The 21,907-nt window shown below is 51.9% G+C and overlaps 1 protein-coding gene across 2 annotated transcripts in view; it reads right to left on the bottom strand.

The window, feature by feature from the left end:
• Positions 1 to 21,907, bottom strand: part of SMAD3 (SMAD family member 3) — a 125,999-nt gene that overhangs the window by 25,141 nt on the left and 78,951 nt on the right. For both annotated transcript variants that reach the window (NM_214137.1, XM_021082849.1), the window contains 3 exon segments: positions 541 to 615; positions 1,884 to 2,015; positions 2,213 to 2,406. In NM_214137.1, coding sequence (NP_999302.1) covers positions 541 to 615; positions 1,884 to 2,015; positions 2,213 to 2,406 — 401 coding nt within the window.

The following is a 21,907-nucleotide window of genomic DNA, read 5'->3' as shown; positions in this document are numbered from 1 at the left end:
CCACAGGGCCTGACTGCTTAAAGCCTGCAGCGACTCCCACAGCCCCGGGCCTCACTTGGATCCTTGAGTGACACGCCCTCCTGCCTCTCTCTCTCTGCCCCAGAGGAGCATATGCTCCAGCCATACTGAGCTCTTGGCCACCCCAGCACCAGGCTGCCTGGCACACCCTTCACCTGCCCTGACGACCCAGCCAGACTCTGTACACCTCCAGAACTCAACACAAGAAAAACCTACCTACACTGCAAGGGGTTGTTCGGCCTCCCAACACCCCTCTCTGGGCTGGGTTAGGTGGCCCTGCTTTGTGCCCCTGATGCCGTGTGGCATCTCCATCAGGGCATATATGAGATGGCACAGTGACTGCTGGCCTACTGGTTGTCTCATCAGTCAAGAACTGTGAGCAACCCCGGTTTTTCCTCTAACCCAGAACTGGGCACATAGTGATTGCTCTGTAAATACTGGAGGGACAGACAGAGGGCAGGCGGACGGACAGACAGGGGGCCGGGCACTCAGGATCAGGAGCACAGCCCCTGAGACTCTAACCTGCGTCCATGCTGTGGTTCATCTGGTGGTCGCTGGTCTCTCCATCTTCACTCAGGTAGCCCGGGGGTGGGGTTTCTGGGAATCAGAAGGGAGTTGGTTCAATAAATAGGCTCTGTGGTTTGGCTCCTGAAAGGCCCTCTGTAAAGTCGTCACACATTCACACCACTGGGCTGAGGAAGTCTGAGCCTAGGAGCCCTGCATCCCGCTGTCCTCATGCTCCTTCACCTCCCTGCTTCCTGTGGATTATCACTGCCCTTGATCACACCTTCCCTACACCTAAGTCTGAACTGCCCATTCCTAGAGCTCTGCTGGCAAAACTTCTCGCCAGCTGCCAAGGCCAGGTTTAAGACCCCCTCTCCAAGGAGGCTGTGGACTGGCCTCAGCCTCTGGCTTCTGAAGGGCAACACCTCAAACTGCCCCCAGCTCTACTACCTGCCCCTGTGCAGAGCCATCGTTGTTTGCCATCTCTCAAGGGGATGTCCGAGCTCCCCAGGTAGGATGCAGGATCCAGAGAGTGTAGACACGATCTGTCTCTCTGAATGACCCCCAGACCCCGACTTAGCTCTCCGTGTGCTCTGCTGAATCAACAGTAGGCCATCCACCCCCTAGGGACCAACGTCACCTGTGAAGGACCTGAAAGGCGGGGTCTGTAAAGCAGGTCTCTTCTTAATGCTCTGACCCACACGCACAGGCCTGCGGTCAACCTCAGCACAGTGAGCTCACTCAGGGGGAAAGGCTCGGCCAAACCAGACGGTACATCGGTACATCGCTGCCCCAGCCAAGGTCCCTGCGCGGGGACTGGCCAAGTGCTGCCCAGAAGTTTTCCTGGACGCCCGGAGCGCTGATGATTCACACATTATTTGCATGTAAATGAGGGGCTTCTAAAAACATTTGCACTCTGACAGCGGAGCCCATGGCTCCCTGCAGAATAAAACCGCCCTCCCAGACCGTGACCCTCCCTGGGCTTACTTACAGGGCCAGCTCTCCGCACGCCGCCTGGCCCTTGGTCCCCCGCTCGCCCCACCACCTCTGCAGCCCCCAGACTGTCGGGGATCCTGCCTGAACTTCAGCCCCGGCAGCCAGGGTGGTGAGAGAAACACAGCGTTGCTATTTCCGCTTCCAAAATAAATGACTGCACCGAGGCTAGGCGGAAGGGTCACGCCGCCGCTCCTCCGTGCCAAGAAAAGCATCATTAGTGAGCGGGGAGCCAAGGCCATGGGTCCTCTCCCAACAGGGATGCGGTTCTGAGTCAGGGGCCTCGGGCCAGCGTGCGTGCAGAGACGGGTGACGGGGGCCGGGGGCTGGGGCTGTCCGGGCCCTGCCTCACTGCCATCCCAGCGTACCTGGAATATTGCTCTGGGGCTCGATGCCCGCGGGGAAGTTAGTGTTTTCAGGGATGGAATGGCTGTAGTCGTCCAGCGGGGGGAACTCGGCCGGGATCTCTGTGTGGCGTGGCACCAACACAGGAGGTAGAACTGCCCAGAGGAGACAGAACAGAGGCAGGTCAGCGTCGATGCCAGGTTGGCACCAAAGCCTCTGCACCCCAAGTGCGCCAAACAGGCCTTCCCTCAGGAGGAAGCGGGGAGGAGGAGTGGGGGGAGGAGGAGAGAGGCGGGGGGGGCAGGGGAAAGGAGTGGGGCACGGAAGCTGTAGACCCCTCGGAAGGGCGTACCTGGGGTCTCCACCCTCTGGTAGTGGTAGGGATTCACGCAGACCTCGTCCTTCTTCATGTTGAAGGCGAACTCACACAGCTCCATGGCCCGCAGCTCATGGTGGCTGTGAAGGTCAGGCCATCGCCACAGGCGGCAGTAGATGACATGGGGGAGCCCCTTCCGGTGGGACACCTGCAGCCGGCCATCCAGGGACCTGCAGGGAACAGACAGTAAAGTGGATCTGCTTGGCCTTCTCCCAGGCCCAGCCTGCTGGGCTCCCCTCCGAGCTCGCTGCAGAGACTCAGAAAGCTCCTCTTGGCTTGTTTCTCTGCTGTGCAGAAAGGGGTCCAGGAGCAGAGCACAGCAGCCCACAAGGAAAGCCCAGGGCTCGGGGGTTGGCAGAGCCCTGGGGTGAGTTCTCCCACCCTGCATGAAGGGAACAGCGCTGAATCTGTGCTGAAAAGGCCGGGCCAGGCGGAGGTGTGCAGAGGGGGCAGGGCTGGGAGTTCTTCAGGTGCAGGTGTGAAGACCACAGGGTGGCCGACGAGGGTGACAGAGCGCACAGGCCATCTCTGATCATGCTCTCCACTCACCCAGTTCCTCCCTCCCCCAGGAGAAAACAAGAAAAAACAAAACAAAACACGTTTTTTTCAGTCAGTGTTTGTGATGAGGCAGGGAAGGAGAGAGGGAAAAGCAAAGGACTTTTAACTGCTCAGAGACCACACTGCAGAAGTCTCAGGAGGTGCATGTGGTGTGAGCGCTGCTTGGAGGCCATGCCACGTGTCACCATGCACAGCTCTCTCCCAGTTAGGAGCTGAGGCCTAAGTGGCGTGTGTGAGCAGAGCCTGCGACTCCACGCCAGGCTTGGTACTGCCACTGCCCCCAGCCTGGCTGGGCCAACACACCATCCAGGGCAGTGCCCTGTTCCTGTGCAAACCATGTCTTCTGTGGTGACTTGGCCTCTGAGCGACTGTGACCTGGCACCTGCCCCAGCCCCACCCCAGGCCAAAGGTTGTTCCCTGGGGGAACCAGCAGCACGGATCCATGAAAGCCTCTCAAGAAGGCAGAATCTCAGAACCTACCCCAACCTGCTACATCAGAATCTCCCACTTTATAACCTCCCCCCCCACCCCCCGCCGCCTCAGGGATCTGCACCACAAGAAAGTTGTAGCAATGCCACCAGCCATGACAACTGGTGAGCTCAAGCGGCAGGAGCTCCATCCACCAGGGGTAAGGAGGAGGCAGGAGGCTCATGAACCGATGTGAATTTCCCACAGAACCCTTTATCTGATGACTATATTAAGACTCTGGGGACCTTGCTTGGCCAAAGGGCAGGACCTTGCTTGGCCAAAGGGCATCCCTGAGGAGGTGATGGTTCAAAGTCTAAAGGGTAAGTAAGAACTAAGCAGGCACAGGGGCGTGGGTGGAGGGCATCGCGAGTAGAGGGCAGAGCATGTGCAAAGGCCCTGGGAAGGTGGAAGACACGGTAAGGAAGGAGACCCACAAGAAAGTCAGAGAGGAGGGTAGCTGGAGCACAGGCACGGTGACTGTTTCAGGGTCTCAGAAGCCATAGGAGGGTCTGCCTTTGTCCTACAAGCCATAGGAAGCCTCTGAGATGTTTAAGTGAGCCCAGGGTGTGTGCACATGTGTGTGTGTACACGTGTGTGAAAGAGACAGGCCCCATGAGAAATCTGGCTGCGGGGACAGGCCCACTGGGGGCAGGGGTGGTTGAGTCAGAGAGAATGAGACAGACACTTGTAAATAAAGAGGCACCCAGTGGCCATTCTGCTCTTTCTACAAGAAGGCCCATCCTAGCACCCCACTCACTGCTCAGTGGGCAAGACTGGCGGAGACACAGCTGAAGCTCTCCTCCCTACCCCCATACACCAAGGGCACTCATTTTCCTGAATAACGGGATTTAGAGACACTCTATGAAGGAGGAGCTTGCCAGATGCCACCAGAAACACCAACCAAAGAGAGAAACTCTCCAAGTCGTTTGCCAGTGGAGGGGGGACGGAGAAACAGAGGTCGGATTGGGCTTGGGCACAGGGACCGACGGGGAGCTGCTGACTAAGGTCGGCTCCACGGATGTAATTACCTCCCTCCTGTGGGGCCCCAGACCAAGGAACCCTGACAACCCCAAACAGTAATTAGCAGGCAGAACAAGAGAGGACAGCCTGGAACTCGCCCCTGAGATGCAGAAGGCAGACAGCCGAGTGTGGAGTCATGAGATTTGAGGGTTAAGGTGAGGCTCTACGCTTGCAGCTGTGAGGCAGGCAAGTCCCGAGGTCTCTGGGACCCTCAGCCACTGCATCTGCAATATGGGGACATTCTGCCCCCAAGGCTGCCCCTGACTTCACGCGGCCCAGCATCCACTCAAAAGTGTTTCGTGAGGTGCCAAGGAACTTACTCTTCCACATCCCAAGGGCCACTCTCCAAACCCGGCCCTGGATGAATGGGGTGAGCTGTGGGGCTGAGAGAAAAGGGGGAGCGGGAAGTGATGAGTGGACAGAGGGACTCCACTGCTGCCATTCTCCTGCAAAGCCACCCTACCCTGTGCCCACAGATAGGGACATGGCCACATTCCCTCTTCAGTGGGAAAAAGCCCCAACAAAGATGCAGCCGGACATCTGGAGCTGCCTCTGCAGTGGGGAGGCCCTGGAGAGGCTCAGGCCAGCAGCGAGGGAGGAGGAGTGGTGGTGGACAACACAAAAGAAGGGTCCCCACTTCCATGGGGCACAGGCCCTCAGAGAGTGGGCGAGAGGGGAGTGTGTGAATAGGACGCCCTGGGCACTGCTGATGCCAAGGGACGCTCTCACACAGCCCTAGCACCCTAAACCCCCAGGACCAGGATGGCCAGCCCAGAGTGACCCTGGGCCCACACTGGCGTGGGGACCTGCAAGGGGACAGAGGGCACAGAAACCAAACACCTCGGGACCCATGAAGCTCAGACAGGCTACACAACGGAGGCCTGGGCCTGGGCATGGTGTGGCCTTATGTATGGGCTTTGTAGTGGAGGGATGAGAAGCAAAGTCCAGGAGGTAGTGGGATGGGCAGAAGCATCATCACATCTGGGGGCAAAGACTTCAGTGTCCTGATTCCTCATTCAGCCCTTTCTGTGTTACCCGGGCTGTTTCCTCTCAAGCCTGAGGAACCTGGCTGTCAACCGGAAGAACTGTGGCAGAGAAAGCTCCAGGCAAAGAGGAAGGAGCAGGGAGAGGGGGAGGGGCATGAGGGAGGGGGTAGGAGAGGGTGGGAGGGAGGAGGGAGAGGGGACCAGGGATGGGGGGATGGGAGGAGGCCTTGGGAAGATGGAGAGGAGGGGGGAGGGGAGGGGGTAAGTGGTGGACAGTAGAGGGAGGGGGAGGGGGGAAAGGAGAGAGAAAGGAGGGAAGGTGGGGGGGGGGGAAGAAGGTGGAGGAGGGGGCGGGAGAGGCTAAGAAAGCCCTTGGGTCAAATACAACAAACTGAAGGGATGCATTTATCTCTGTCCTGCCCAAGACAATGAGCAGGAGAGGAGAGCAGACAAAATTGGGAAGCAGATGGCCCAATGGGAACAGACCTAGCAGAGTGGAGTGAGCTGAGAGCAAGTGCCTATCAGCAGAAGCCAACGAAAGTGATTTCACTTGGGCCTCAGAACCTTCAAAGACTCAGGAGTTGGAGGCAGCACACATGTCTCCAGATGAGGCTGAGAATGGGAGGATGGGCTGAAAGGCTCCAGAAGAGGCAGGCAGATTGCAGCTCCTCTCCCCCAAGCCTTCCCACAAACAGGACCTCCTCCATCCTCCTGAGACAAGTCTGCACTCTGCAAAAAATGAACCTGAGAGTGAGGGGCTCTGGACGGGCCACCAGGGCACAGCAGGGCATGAAGATCAGACAGGGGCTAGAAATAGGGTTGTGGGAATCTCCTGTGCTCACTCGGCACCTAGGACATGGACAGGCAGACCTGTGCCTTCAGCCCTCACCTAAGGAGGAATTAAACAGCCCAGCCCACAAGAAGAGCCCTGCAGTACTGACATGTGGCTCCCCCAAACGAAGGGCCCTGTTCCTGCCAGCTCGCCCCATAGGGCAGTCCTTGTGCCAACGGGTCCCTTCCATACCCACACAGAGGATCGGCAACCAGCTTTTTACTGCCACACTCCCAAATGTGACCACGCAGCCAGAATCCCCAGCCATTTAAAGAAAGAATCTAACAGGAGACACAGAGATGGAAATCAGTGGGGAGAAAGAAGAAGTCTGAGACCATGCAGCAAACAGAAGAAAACTTCCAAACGGAGTGAGACAAAAACCACTCTTGGACAGAGGCTACTACAACCCTAAAGCAGGGACATTTACAGACTACCTATAAAAACTTGGAAATAAAAAATCAGAATAGAAATTAAAAATTCTAGAGAAACATCCTGAGTTTTTTTTAAAGGAGTTCTTGAGCTTTTCAATGCTATTCATGAATTATTTTGATAATATAACCTATCTTGTTAAAAAGCAAGGGAGGTACAGTAACTAAGGCAAGGTGGTGTTGGCAAAAAGACTGATACACAGAGCAGAGCAACTCACTAGAGTCCAGAAATAGTCACATCTATATGGACAACTGACTGTCAACAAAGGTCAAAAGATAGTTTAGTAGAGAAAGAATAGACTTTTCAACAAATGGTAGAAAAACTTGTCCCCCATGTAAGAAAAATGAACTGCATTCTACACCTCTACAAAAATTAATTGAAGCAGGTCACAATAGAAAGCCCAGAACTACACAAGCTCCAGAAGAAAAGACAGGAAAGAATCTTTGTGCCCTTGGGATGGGAAAAGATACCACCTCCATTTTTTTTTAAAGCTGAAAAATTGGACTTCAGCAAAGCCTCCGTTTCTCATCTTTGAAAGACCCTGATAAGAGAATAAAAAACATAAACCACAATTTGGGAGAAAATATTTGCCAAAAGTATGTATCTGGTAAAAGACCTATTTCTAGAACTCACTATGAAGAAAACAAATAACTCAACTATTAAACAAAACAGGTAAATGATTTGAGTAGACACGACACAGAAAGATATAAAGATGGCAAACAAGCTCAGGAAAAGATGCTCGACATCCCTAGGCATCAGAGAGGCACAAACTCAAATGGCCATGAGATGCCACTCTGTCATTAGAACGGCTGCTGTTCACAAGACTGTGCCATGTGCTGGTAAAGGACGTGGAGCCACTGAGACATCATACGCTGCTGATGGGAATGTAAAATGGTACAACCACTTTGGAAAATAGGATATTTCTTAAAAGTTCAAAACATAGGAGTTCCTGTCGTGGCACAGTGGTTAACGAATTCGACTAGGAACCATGAGCTGCGGTGTAGGTTGCAGATGCGGCTCGGATCCCATGTTGCTGTGGCATCGGCCGGTGGCTACAGCTCTAATTGGACCCCTAGCCTGGGAACCTCCATGTGCCACAGGAGCAGCCCTAGAAAAGGCAAAAAGACAAAAAAAAAAAAAAAAAAAAAACACCAAAAACATAAACCGACCCTATGATCTACCCAACCCAGTCCAACGTGCTTACCCAAGAGCAATGCAGGCATCTGTCCACACAAAGACATGTACATGAATATTTATTCCATCTGTATCTACTATGGCCCCAAACTGGAGATTACCCAGTGTTCCTCCACAGGTGAATGGATACACAAACTGTGAGACAGCCAGGCAAAGGACTACTACACAGCAACAAAAAAGGATGAACTACTTATACACAAAACATGGATAAAAGTAATTATGCTTGGAGTTCCCTGGTGGCCTAGTGGGTTAAGGACTGGGAACCACCACTGTTGTCAATCCCTGGCCCAGGAACTTATGTATCTGCGGACGTGGTCAAAAAATAGTAACAACCATGCTTGCTATATAGCTCAGAGAACTATACTTGATATTTTGTAATAACATATGAGGGAAAAGAATCTGAAAAATAGTCTTTCCAGAATATTTAAAACTGAATCACTGTGCTGTACACCTGAAACACATTATAAATCAACCATACCATAATTTTAAAAAGATTTTTAAAAATAACAACATACCGACAAAAAATAAAAGTAGTCATGCTGAGTGAAAGAAGCCAAGCATGATTCTGTGTGTGTGACATTATAGAGTGTGATTCAAAGTCAGGGAACAAAGTAAACTTACCCAAGGTGACAGCCAGCAGATGAGCAGCTGCTGGGGGATGGGGGTGGGAGGAGGGGAGGGGGCTTAGCAAGGAGGAAAGGCCGTGTCTGCCAGCTCGATGATAGTGGTGGTTTCACGGGCATAGACATGCGTCAAGATGTATCATATTGGACACCTTACATGCCGTTTGTTGTTTGTCAACTACACCATAATTCAAAAAAAAAGGCAAGGGCTCTGGGGCTTTGGATTTGGCTAAACCTCGAGTCAAATACAGATCTGTGGTCAATAACTGTATAAACTTGATCAGATTGCTTAATAACTTGGTCTTAATTATTTTTCATCTGCCAGAAGTCCCTTCACTGTATTGTGGAGAGGACTAAATGACATTCTATGCAGAAAGCCTATGAGCACATCGTTCGGACATAGGAACTGGTACCAAGCCACTGCCGTTATGGTATGACTATGACTGCAGTAACAGTGCCTGGTAATGCACTCAGCAGGAGCACCAAAAACACCAGGCCCCTCCCCTGCCCGGGGCATCAGAGGGCTCAGCCCTGAGGATCACAGTGAGGTCTGGGGCTGCTCTGGTGTCTCGGGTTCTCAGGAGGCTTCTGTGCTCCTTATGGCAGAGCAGCCCCAATGGGAAGCACTCAGGTAATAAGGCAAGTCTCGTAATGGTCCCGCCTCACCGTGCACCCGCTACCTCCATCAGAGGCATGGCTCTCCTCCTCGGATCACACACAGCAGTCTGCACCCGGGCTGCAGCTACAGGCCGGCTCTCCTGGCTGCCAGGCTGGCCCAAGGGCAAAGAGATGGCGTGCTGTCAGCTCACAAGCACAGGTCCCCCAGGGTGGCTCTGCAGTATCCTCCAAAAGTCACCCGGTCCAGGCCCCCTGTTTCTGGCCGTACAATCCCTAACCTCGTGACAAGGAGGGCATCCCATTCACGTCCTTTGATGCGTCACCTACCACTCCTTTTGGTTCCTCGTCTGGGCTGCCCAGCCCTGGTAGTATTCCTTCTTTCTCCCTCTGTCCCACTCAAAATACATACCCGTGCTTACCAAAGGAATAACAGTGAATTGCGAGGTTCAGCTGCTGGATTTAATTTAGCCGATGTGTCCGGTACACACCCTCCTCAGCCTTGCAGGGCACCGGGCCCGCTTTAAGTAGATCCAATAAATAAGTCTTCATTCTGAGCTGATGTGACCATAAACAGGCTCAGCTGCAGAAAAGGGTCTATTTATGAGCCGCCCCTCTCCCCGCCCCAGCCCTTCCTTGTCACAGCCCAAGACCAGCTGTTGGCACTAAGGGTACTGTCCCAGGAATCTGCCTTTGGGCCTCCCCCCTGTTTATAACAGATCTCACCCAACACCCAGCGGCCCCCAAAAGCCTTTCTTCACCAGCCCTCTCAAGCTCCTTTGACAAGGGTTTTATTCCTTAAATATATTCTTCACCAGCCGAACCATTTCCTGTGGCAGGAAATTAGGTTTCCTCCCATTGGCTCCAAGTGGGCCCTTGTAAAGTGTCCCAAAATGGTGCTGGGAGCCAGAGCCAAGGATGTGGACATGCCGGAGTCCAAAGCTGATGTGAGGTGGAGCCTGGCAGAGGGCTCCGGGTGGAGAGGCGGGGCGGGGCGGGGGCCCACATGCCACTCATATCCCTGTGACCAGTGATCTGTGCCCCACAGCCATGTGGGGGCCGACATGAAACACAAGGGCACGTGGACATGGGGGCTGAGGAGAAGATTGGGAGCAGAGCACCTAAGATCCAGAAACACCGAGATCTAGTCACAGCACGAACTATGTGTTGGGCACATTGCTACTGGGTGACAGTCATGAAATTGGACCACCACAGTGGCTTCGCCGAGCTCAGAGAACCTAAGGGGCTTGCCCAAGGTCATATAACCTGCATGAGAGCAAGGCCAAAATTCAAACCCAGGCCACTGCGGGAGAGGGTGGGGAAAACAGTGCTGTTCCTGCCACCTCGTGCCGCTTCCCTCTCAGGGAAACTGACCTCTCGTTAACTGTCAGGGCGACGTAACACCTGGAGTTCCCGCTGTGGCACAGTAGCAATGAACCTCACCAGTATCCATGAGGATTTGGGTTCGATGCCTGGCCTCGCTCAGTTGGTTAAGGATCTGGCGCTGCCATGAGCTGTGGTGTAGGTCGCAGAGTCGGCTTGAATCTGGTGTTACTGTTGCTATGGCTGTGGTGTAGGCCGATAGCTGCAGCTCCTATTGGACCCCTAGCCTGGGAACCTCCATATGCTGCAGGTGCGGCCCTAAAAAGCAACAAACAAAAAGAGTTACCGAACACCTACCAAATCTGAGCCACTCCACCAGTTCCCTGAACCTAAGAAGAGCATAATAAGCAATGTGTTAACACTACCCAAGTTCTGGTGAAACCCATTTTACTTAAAACACACACACGATACCAAACTTTCTAAGCTTCTCGGAGGCCAGCTTTTCAACTTGCCCCCTGAATAGGAATGATTCCATTGGTCCCCCCGGCCTTTGAGCAACAGTGTCTGCCCTGAGATCTCCCCCTCTGCCTCGCCTTCACACGCAAGTATCAGAATGTTCCTTCCGCTCGTCCATGCCAAGGACAGCCCAGGACAACGGTGTGATAGAGGAGCAAACACGAAAGCCCTGAAAACACTCCTTCCAAGGGGGCCAGTGGATTGGGGAGATTCACCCAGGATCCTCTCCCTTTGGTAAACACAGCCCAAACCAAAGCATCCTTTGTTCTGGGCAGAAGTGCCGCCTGGGGTGGGAGGGTGGGGGTGTCACGTGCGGAGTTGCGGAGCTGCAGGTGACAAACCACAGAGGCCTAGGGCTCAGGGAACAAGGTGTCCTGGCCAGCTGGGCTCTGGCTAAGTGTCTGCCTGAAAACCTGCTCTGGAGAATGAGAGACAGCCAGGGCTTGAGGACCTTGAAAGCATCTTGACCAATCCCTTCCTTCTGTGGTTGAGGAAACAGAGTGGCAGATTAAGCACCTCAAGGTCACCCAGCAAAGGAACGCAGAGCAAGAAGGTGGCCTCCCAGCTGCAGCCAGTAATCCCACTGCTGAAGCTGGTAAAACCGCAGAGTCCCTGTTCCCCCCTCGTCAAGCTGAGTACAACAAAACATACTTTTTTCTTTATTGTAATGAATCTTAAGTTGCCTGAAGTTCTTGCTCTTCAGGAGGACAATTTTTTTTTTTTGTCTTCTTAGGGCCACACTCGCGGCATATAGAAGTTTCCAGGCTAGGGGTCAAACTGCAGCTACAGCTACCAGCCTACGCCAGAGCCCCAGCAATGCCAGATCCAAGCCGCGTCTGCAACCTACACCACAGCTCACGACAGCACCGGATCCTTAACCCACTGAGCGAGGCCAGGGATCGAACCCGGGTCCTCATGGATATTAGTTGGGTTCCTTACTGCTGAGCCATGACAGGGATGCCACAGTTTTGGTTTTTTTTTAAATGGGACTGAAGTGAAGTATGTATACTCTTAATTCTTGGCCCATTTCTGCAAGCCTCTGAAGTTATATTACACAGTTACAAACAAAAAGAAATCAAGCCCTACAATGAACATACTATTCCCCAGACCCTTTCAAAGTTTTCTTTGGTTGTTGGAGTTTAAATCACAATCAACATTTTTAACATCGGCCCATCCTTGTCATCTGGCACCACAAAGGAGGAATCTGTGGGGGTGGGGGGGCCCGGATAGTTGAGGTTTCGTTGTAAGCACTGCCACAGCCACCGCATGCTCCCACCCGGTTTCATCAGTGTCATCAGCAAGGTTTGTATGCTAAGCACGTGTGCGTGTGTGTGTGTGTGTGTGAGAGTGTGTGTGTGTGTCTTTTGTCTTTTTAGAGCCACACCCGAGGCATATGCAGGTTTCCAGGCTAGGGGTCTAATTGGAGCTACAGCTGCTGGCCTACACAAGAGCCACAGCAACACAGGATCCAAACCACGTCTGCAACCTATACCACAGATCACAGCAACACCAGATCCTTAACCCATTGAGCAAGGCCAGGATCAAACCTGCATCCTCATGAATGCTAGTCGAGTTTGTTAGTCACTGGGCCATGATGGGAACTCCCTAAGCACGTTTTTTAATGTTCCAGTTTAGATTGGCCTGTGCGGAGTTTGAAAATAGGATTTCACAACCCCTGATACCAGTCACTGAACCACTTCACCCAGAATGGCTCAATTCCCATCTGAACTTGCCAGTGGATAATATCCGGTGCTGCAGGCTGCCAACATGGGGTAACACCCATAGGATGCCAGGCTGAAACCCCCTGTGCTGGGCCCCAGGGCAGCAGTTGCCCTTACACTCCCCACTGTATTGAGGTCTCCTCCTTCCCTGAGGGTTTTCCAGGCTCGGGTCCATAACAAGTGTTTCAAAGAGATGGGGCCCAAGCATGAGCCCCAGAGGCTGCAGGACCCCCTGAGCAGACCCGTGAAGGATGAAGCCAAGGAACACCTCACCCTGGGGGTGGCGGGGGGAGGCTGGCCCCACAGGAAACACATCATCAGGTTCTCAGGGCTTCCTTCCTCCCCAGGGGCCAGGGATGTGCTCAGAGTGTGTACTTTCTAGAAAAGAAGGAGGCTGATTTGGAGAAAGTTCAGCTTAATTATAATCATCTGTAAAGCATACGTACAGCAAGAACCTTTCAACATCAGGCTATGAGTAAGGCGAGCCCCCTGTTTCCCAACCTCAACTTTCCCGACATTTGGAAACAGAAAATTCTATGTTGGGGTTGCGGGGTGGCTGTCCTGGGCACTGCAGGATGTTTAACAGCATCTCTGGCCTTGACTCCGCTCGATGCCACCCCCACTCCCAGGTGTGAGAACCAAAATTGTCTTCAGATATTGCCAAAGGTCCTCTGGGGGGCAAAGTCCCTCCGCTCAGCCCCTTAAGAATCTATGGGTCTAAGAAAAGCTTTGGGGGTGGGCAAAGGTTGGGGCGAAGAGAAGCAATCCATACCCCAGAATAGGTATTTACCTGGCACTCCTCACACATCATCTCACTGGACAGAGGGATCCTGTGGGGTGGGTGTCCTCACTCCCATTTCACAGGTGAAAGATTTATGTAATGTTGATTCATGTAACCGACTTGCCTGAAGTTGCCCAGATCAGCAAGAGGCAGTGATCCTTGTATCCTGGATGTTACACCACAAACCCAGCTCCCTACGGCTACAAAGCATGGTGTTCATTCTGTCAGAACCAGAGACTTTCCTTGGGCTTTCCTGGGCCCTGCTGAGGCAGTGCTCACAGTACCCTCACCCGATCCCATGCAAAGAAAGGCATTAAATCTTGAAGGCGGGAATTCCCGTCATGGGGCAGCGGAAACAAATCCGACTAGGAACCATGAGGTTATGGGCTCGATCCCTGGCCTCACTCAGTGGGTTAAGGATCCAGCATTGCCATGACCTGTGGTATAGGTCGCAGGTGCAGCTTGGATCTGGTGTTGTTGTGGCTGTGGTGTGAGCCAGCAGCTGTAGCTCCGCTTGGACCCCTAGCCTGGGAACCTCCGTATGCCATGGGGGCAGCCTTAAAAAAAAAAAAAAAAAAAAAGTCTTGAAGGCATAAGAAAGGGGAGAAGAAAGACGAGGAGGAGGAAAGGGAATGCTTCATTTGAAATCTTTCTATTTGGAGTTCCGTCATGGCTCAGTGGTTAATGAATCCGACTAGGAACCATGAGGTTGCAGGTTTGATCCCTGGCCTTGCTCAGTGGGCTAAGGATCTGGTGTTACCGTGAGCTGTGGTGTAGGTCACAGACAGGGCTCGGATCCTGCATTGCTGTGGCTCTGGCATAGGCTGGTGGCTACGGCTCCGATTAGACCCCTAGCCTGGGAACCTCCATATGTCGTGGGTGCGGCTCTAGAAAAGGCAAAAAGAAAAAAAAAAAAAAAAAAAAAGCTTTGAACTATTATAAATAAAACAATATAATGAACATTAAAAAAAAAAAGAAATCTTTCTACTTAACAGCTTTGGTTTTCATAAACTGTTTTTTACTTTTCTTCAAGAACCAGCTTGATGGGGATTGCTTTTTCTCCATAGTGTCAGGACCACAGAGGTTTCAAGTTGAAAACGGAAGATGCTACAGAAGTCTGGACTGGTCTCTGGTTACCGAAACAAGCGGAAAGCATAGTTGCCAGGCTTCATAGAACTTTCTGGATGGCCATTTCGCTCTGCCAGTTAACATCCACTAAGAATGGAATTAAGCCTGAAGATAACTTATTTGTTTATTTTTAAAGAGATTGCACTCAGGGAACATTCAGGAGACTCACGGCCCTTGGTAGCGTTCTCCTGGGCTGAAGGCAAAAAGCACCCTTCCGCTCAGCTTTTGTCACAACCCTCACCCCAAAAGCTCCCCTGATAAAATACAGGGAGTTTGAAATGGACTCATGTATCCAGGTGTGTTTAGAGAAGCTTCTCACTTCTCCTGGGTGGTTCTGGTCTCTTGCTCGGCAGCAGGGCTATTCACAAGGCATCTGATGCCTAGAGACTCTGCAGGTACAAATGGCTTTGGGGAAAGGGATTCAATTTGTACTTTCAATTTGGGGGAAAAGAAAAGAAAATGACAGGCTGAAGCCCACAGGGAGAAAGGATTCCTTGTCTCTATGACAATGTGACACTCCCTCCTTGAGCCCTTCGGGAGCGCTATTGATGGGCCTCCCAAATTGAAGTTTGGAGGGAAAAGTAAAACAAGAAAAGAAGAGCTTTTGTAGACTCTGAGATCATGATCTCGGCTTAGACCCTTTTTATTTTTTCCCTGCAGAATTCTCAAGAACACTGGGGCTCAACATACAGATCTCAACCTTCCACTAATAAATGCCTTCGGACTGAGAAATGTCTTTGATCTCTTAAAAAATAAAAAGGCAGGGCTCCGACAAGTCACCTCCCCTGACAACTGCTATTTCTCTGGTCTTATCTGCCAGGGAACTTCAATATTAGCTCACTTCACTAAACAAACACTTCTTATTACAGGACTCTTAGTCATTCTGTTTTTCACTTTCTTCCACACAGCAGAAACCATTAAGGTCTGAGTAGCCTCTCCGGGGCTGTCTTTTCCCAGACCTAGTTCCCAGCCTCCCACCTCCTGCCCCATCAGGTTTGCATGCATTGAAGCCCTGTGAATCACTTCCTGTGGGCAGACTGCACGTTTGGGGATGGGATTTTCTTTTTTCTTCTTCTTCTTCTTTTTTTTTTTTTTTTTTTTTTTTGGAGAAGATTCTCACAGACGGTTGGGGTTAAACAAGTGGAACCAGGAGATGATGATGATAACTGGCTGCCTCGTGCTATCAAGACATATCAAAGTTTCCAAAGACTTATTACCGAAGATGTCAGCAGGCGTTCGTGCCGAGGGGGGTGGGGGGAGGGGAGAGGTGAGGAGGGCAAACAAGGTTTTGTGTTCATGGCTCAGTCTTGACTTCCTTCATTATGAGTCACCGGCCAGCGAGATAAAACAATGTCACAAGTGCTAGGGAACATTCGAACCAAGGGTAAAACCGGGCAACTTCTGTGACACTGGAGCTGAGAGGTAGAGCTGGAAGCGCCGGCTCAAGCGCCAAGTGACAACCATTCCGGGTTCACACAATTGGGGTTAGGAAAGGAACGTTGCTGCATTTCAGTCTTAACCACATGGACCACACTTTCCCTATTTAAAAAAGAGGCCTCGAAGCCTTTAGAATCCTCCAACCTCTCAGGGCAGCCACTGTGGGGGAGCTGGAGGCCAGGGAGGGGTGGGAAATGACCACATTTCTAGAAAAAAGTTAGTTTAAGGGCCCTGCAGTTAAATAGCGACCTTTGTAAGCAGAAAATACAGCATTTGCAGGACACCGAGAGCTACCAGTCCACAAACACCCTGCTTCTTTCTGGACCAGAGCTTTACCAGCTTATATAAGCAGTTTCCACCTAACCGGTGACAAAGAATGGGTGTCCTGTATATTCTGGGCATGGGCATCCCCAGGACAGTTAAGCAGCCAATTAGCATTCCTTTCAGTCTAAGGGGACAGACTTCCTATTGTACCCACACAAAAGGTTCTGGTTCATTGGGGGCAATTTCACCTCCGACAGCAAAGAACCCCTATGGGCAGGAAGGTGGGGATTCCAAAGAAACAAGAAGGGAGGACTTCAGAACTTATATCAGGGGGGTGGCTACGGCCCCACTGCTTTTGCCGGTCTCATCATCTAAATAGTTCTGGGCTAAAAGCTGCATCCCCGAGCAGCTCTGCTCAGGAGCACAGAAAGGCCTCTAGGTGAAGCTGCCTCCCGGGGATCCAGGACCCTCACAACTCTCTCCCTTACCCAGCGCACCCAGTCCTAGCCGAGCATCCACACAGAACTTGCCCAGCCACCACAGCATTAGGCCCCCAATTTCCAAACAGCACGTGGAGATTCTGAGCGCTGTTTTACAGGTATGGAAATTCAAAACGCTTAACTGGCTCAAGGAACAGAGGTAACACATCATGGCCCCGGCACCTCAGCATGGGGCTCCTGCGCACCCCAAAACCAGAGATCTTCAAGCCAGCAGTGGCAGCAGTGGCAAGATGGGATGGGGGTCCAGAGGCTCTCTTCAACCCCATGATAGGCCCAGTTATGCCTCTAGTCCCCAAAGTATCCCATTCTGTGGCTCTTTCTGCAGAATGACCCCTCTTTGGTCCTCCCTCCTCAATCTGACAGACCCTACTGTCCAACACTCACCCAATGCAGCATCACTCAGCACCAAAGGCCTAGTACCACCGAGTACCTTACATGTGTTTCTGGCTTCCCTTTCCAAATAAGACAGGAGCTCCTTTCAATGAGAACCCTCTGTATAGCATAAGGAACTATACTCAATATTTTGGAATATATATGCAGTTGAACTATATTCAATATTTTGGAACATATATTTGCATATATATACAACTGAATCACTGTGCTGTATTCCTGAAACAAACATGACATAGTAAATCGACTCTACCTCAATTAAAAAAAAAAAAAGAAGGAGTTCCCGTCGTGGCGCAGTGGTTAACGAATCCGACTAGGAACCATGAGGTCGCGGGTTCGGTCCCTGCCCTTGCTCAGTGGGTTAACGATCCGGCGTTGCCGTGAGCTATGGTGTAGGTTGCAGACATGGCTCGGATCCCGCGTTGCTGTGGCTCTGGCGTAGGCCAGTGGCTACAGCTCCGATTCAACCCCTAGCCTGGGAACCTCCATATGCCGCGGGAGCGGCCTAAGAAATAGCAACAACAACAACAACAAAAGACAAAAAAAAAAAAAAAAAAAAGAAGAGGAGCTCCTTGAGGACAAGGAGAGCCAACTTGACTTCCCCTGTACCCTGGACAGAGCACAGGGCTTACACATTACATTTGTTCACAAGTAGGTCGTGACCCGGGAACCTTCCCTGTCTGCATCAATATGCAGAAGATATAGGCAACAAATAAAAACCTCAGGGTGCACCCCAGCCTTATGAACCCAATCAAGACATGAAGCCTTGTAGTAAAGGGACCCACAGACGCACATTAGGGCCAGAAATCCAATACCAGCAACGTTCTTGAAGCAATCATCTGGTACTGAGAGGTGCAATTAAAACCAGCAGGGGAATGACAACCACAGGTGCCAGTGGGTCCTGCTAAAGCAGCCAGCCAGTGGTGGGGTGCGGGGAGCTAAAAGGCCTTTGAATGAGGAAGTTCTGCCTGCTTCACTTGCCAAACCAGAGAGACAAAAATCATCAGTGGCTAAGGAGGTAGGCAAACATGGCATAGAAGGCTTTCCAATCAATTTGCTCAACAACTATTTGTCGAAGAGAGGTTTTATCAGCGTTGGATAGACCAGAAGAGAGAGCACGCAGCTGTGTGCCGCCACAGTGGGGAGTGGATTGGAGCATTTATGGTCCTCCTGCCAGCTGAGCTGCTGAAAGGTGAGCGGTCATCCCATCTATAAGAGGGTGGATTCACGGATCTCTAGTGTCTGCTTGCCTTCCTGCACTGCCATTCCACATACCTGAGGAATGCACTACTTTGCAGTGAAGAGGCACCTGAAAATGGCTGTTTACCCCGTCCTGCTCCTTGACGGCCTTGAGGCTGGCAGGGCCTCAGAGGAAACAAACCTGCCTCGTCAGTGGCAGCAGAGCCCATACATGATCAGGAAGATGGACCACCAACTTATCACCCAAACGACACACAACACGGGTGAAAAGGGAACTTCAGGACTTTCGCTCTTCTTGCCATTGGGTCTGGGGTGTTTCCAGGGGAAGAAAACACACCCCAGACCCAACGGCAGGAGCAGCAAAAGCAGTGGCAGTCACGGCTGTGATGTGATGGCAAAGAATGAGACTGATATTCAACGCTTCCTGCAACAGACGGTGGCTTCAAATCAGAAAGGTGAGGGAGGCTGTGGAATCACTGACCTCAAAGGTCAGAGGTCGGGAAGTGGGGGCGATGGCTCTCGGACACGGTCACATCCGTGGCTGGGTTGGGGGAGGTTCACCCCTGACACAGGAGGGAAGACGGATCATCTCATGTGCTTTGTTTCAGGCTCAGGGACCAGAGGACTTCAGAGCTGGGGGGTGGGGGTGGCTCTAAAGATCAGCCATTTTACCGCCACCCCCCTTTCCACCCCAGCCCCCACAGGAGGAAACTGAGGCCAGGCCGAGACAGCCTCTCCCCTAAAAACTTTGTGTTCTTTTTCTTCAACTCCAGGAATCCATGATCCCCAAACTCTCTGCGGCCCCCCCAGCGGAAAACTCAGCGGTCGGGGGACTGGAGACGCTAACAGCACAGCAAAGGGCAGGGCTCCCCTCCAGGGCAGGAAGACCAGAGGCTTTCCGAGCAGGAGGACTGCCTCCTGGCATCTTCCCGCCCTCCGCACAGCGCAGCCAGCTGTCGGGCCCCAGCACCGTTCCACGGCCTGCCTTCCAAGCAGGCCGGGCCCCTCTCCCGGGCTCTGTAAACAGCTCTGCTCTCCCCTCCCTCCTCGGCCAGAGCAGAACAGCCCCTGCCACTGGGGCCGGACTGTTTGGTAACAATGGAGGGAACATTAAACAAGGGCTGAAGACGGGAAGTGAATCACTGGGTTCTCAAAGAGGCTCCCCTGGAAGGGGCAGGGCGGTGGCGGCGGGAGGGGCCGCAGTTGGCTGGGGCCACTTGGGGGCCTGGCGGAGGCTGAGCGGGAAGGGTTCCCGGATGTTCCCTTCTTGCCCCACAATAGGGCGCCCTCCAGCTCTGCCTGGCTTCCTGCACCAGGCACGATCAAGCTCCTGAGTCACCCCGGCCACTTCTTGTCCCAGGGGCAGGCATTCTTTGTTCCTGCCTCAGGTGGAAGGAAGCAGGCGGAGATGCAGAGGGAGAGCCACATCTCCACAAAGTGACCCAATATTGTCCCCCCACTTCTTAAACAGTCTGACCTTGACACTAGGTGGCCCCTGATCTCCCAGCAGAGGGAACGGGCTTCGTCTCCTCTCTCCTGGCTCAGAGCATCAATTACTTAAGTGGAGGTGTTCATCAAACACACACACACACACACACTCACACAGGACAATGGTGGGGGATGACCTGTGCCCCCTCCGAGTCTATACTGATTCCCATGCAGCCCTAGTGCCACCGCACAGCCACCTCCAGCACCATCGTGCCCCTCCACTGACTGACCTCCTGCCTTGGGGCCTGCATAGCCACTTTCAAAGCATGGTCTCCTTCAGGATTTTGTCCTGTTTTATTCCACCAGTGTGTAGGGTGTTTCAGGCACACACTTTCTGCTGCTCCAACCATCTGCAAAGAGAGGCTCCAGCAGCTGGTGTGTCTTTTTCTTAGGGCCACACCTGCGGCATATGGAGGTTCCCAGGCTAGAGGTCAAATCGGAGCTGTAGCTGCCGGCCTACGCCACAGCCCCAGCAACTCAGGATCTGAGCCACGTCTGCCACCTACACCACAGCTCACAGCAATGCCAGATCCTTAACCCACTGAGCAAGGCCAGGGATTGAATCCATATCTTCATGGACACTATGTCGGGTTCTTAACCCACTGAGCCACAACGGAAATTCCCACTCCTGAAAAATTTTAAGTTATTCCTCTAACAAGTTGATGACAAGGAGAGGAGGCTGTGAGATGTAAAAACATTAAGGAAACGTCATCGAAGGACAATTTATGTTGTTGCTGTTGGTGGTGGAGCTTTAAATGGTTACAAGCAGCTTTAAGCAGGGGCTCAAAGAGAGAGATTAACGCTTTCTTCCCTAAGCTGACCAAAGTTCACCAAGTTTTCTTGAAACGCCCACCCTCACAGATCAGAAAGAGAAGGTCTAAAGCAGTTGCCCGGGTTTCCCAAGTGCCAGTTCTGCTATTCATGACTATGCATGAGTTATCCCCACTCCCCAAGGCTCAGTTTTCATCTGTAAATGGGACATATCTGGTCCAATCTGTGTATTGGACCAGATGTGTCCGAGGTCCCTTCTCTGACAATCTGAGACTCATCATTCGTCAGAGCCTCACTGCTTTTTCTCACACATAGAAGACTTCTTTCAAGAGTGGGAAAAAAGAAGCCTATTTCCATTTCCCCAGCAATACTATTCTGTTCTGGCTCCCACTGGGGACTGCCCCAAAGCTGGGAATTCAACTTCCACGGTCCGCTCGGGCCCCATCCACCCTTGTGCACGTGGCTTTGTGAGGATGAGGGAATCCACAAAGTTAACTTGCTCCCACACTCCACCCCAATCACACAATGCTCTGAGCAGGGATCACAAGGCTGCAGAAACCACAGCTCTGAGATGCCATCCCCATGTCCGGCCACAGGAGGATCAAGGGCAAGGAAGGCATGTCTGCTGGAACATTCTGCAGAGTCAGAAAACAGCACCAGGCCCCAAGAAGACACTGGAAGGCAAGACGGCACAGTTCTAAAGGCACCCCTGCTCTGCCACATGTAAGACGTTGGACCTGCACAAGCAGGTCACCTGCTAGCTGTGATGTGAAGTCCTTCTGTGCTCACAAGTGCCAAGAGGAAACACAAAATAATTGCTGATTTAATTAAGTGAAAATTCAGGAACAAATGTACTCTAAACAAAGATTTGCTCTTTCAAAACAGATTTTTAAATTTTTTTATTATTATATTATTTTTTGTCTTTTGAGGGCTGCACCTGTGGCATATGGAGGTTCCCAGACTAGGGGTCTAATTGGAGCTGTAGCCGCCGGCCTACACCAGAGCCACAGCAACACCAGATCCGAGCCACGTATGCAACCTACACCACAGCTCACGGCAACGCTGGATCCTTAACCCACTGAGCAAGGCCAGGAGTTGCTTGCGTCCTCATGGATACTAGTCGGGTTCATTAACCGCTGAGTCACAATGGGAACTCCAAGGTTTTTGTTTTTTTAAAAGACACTCTTCCATAAAAAATTTTTAAAACAAAAAGAAACTACAAAGGTACAAATTCCCCTCTGACACAATCTTTTACATGGATCACTTACTTCTGACATTCTTAGCTAAAATTCTTTGCTTATTGAAACGTGAAGATCAAAACTCCTGTGTTTACAGCCATACAATGAAGCATTACCCAGCCATACAAAGGAATGCATGATTGCGACATACAAAAACATAGAAGAATCTGCAAATAAGTATGCCAAGTG

This window comes from Sus scrofa, chromosome 1 (genome assembly GCF_000003025.6).
Source record: "Sus scrofa isolate TJ Tabasco breed Duroc chromosome 1, Sscrofa11.1, whole genome shotgun sequence".
NCBI classification, from domain to species: domain Eukaryota; kingdom Metazoa; phylum Chordata; class Mammalia; order Artiodactyla; family Suidae; genus Sus; species Sus scrofa.
The sequence above is the reverse complement of the archived record's forward strand: the minus strand, read 5'-3'. Positions and strand labels throughout refer to the sequence as shown.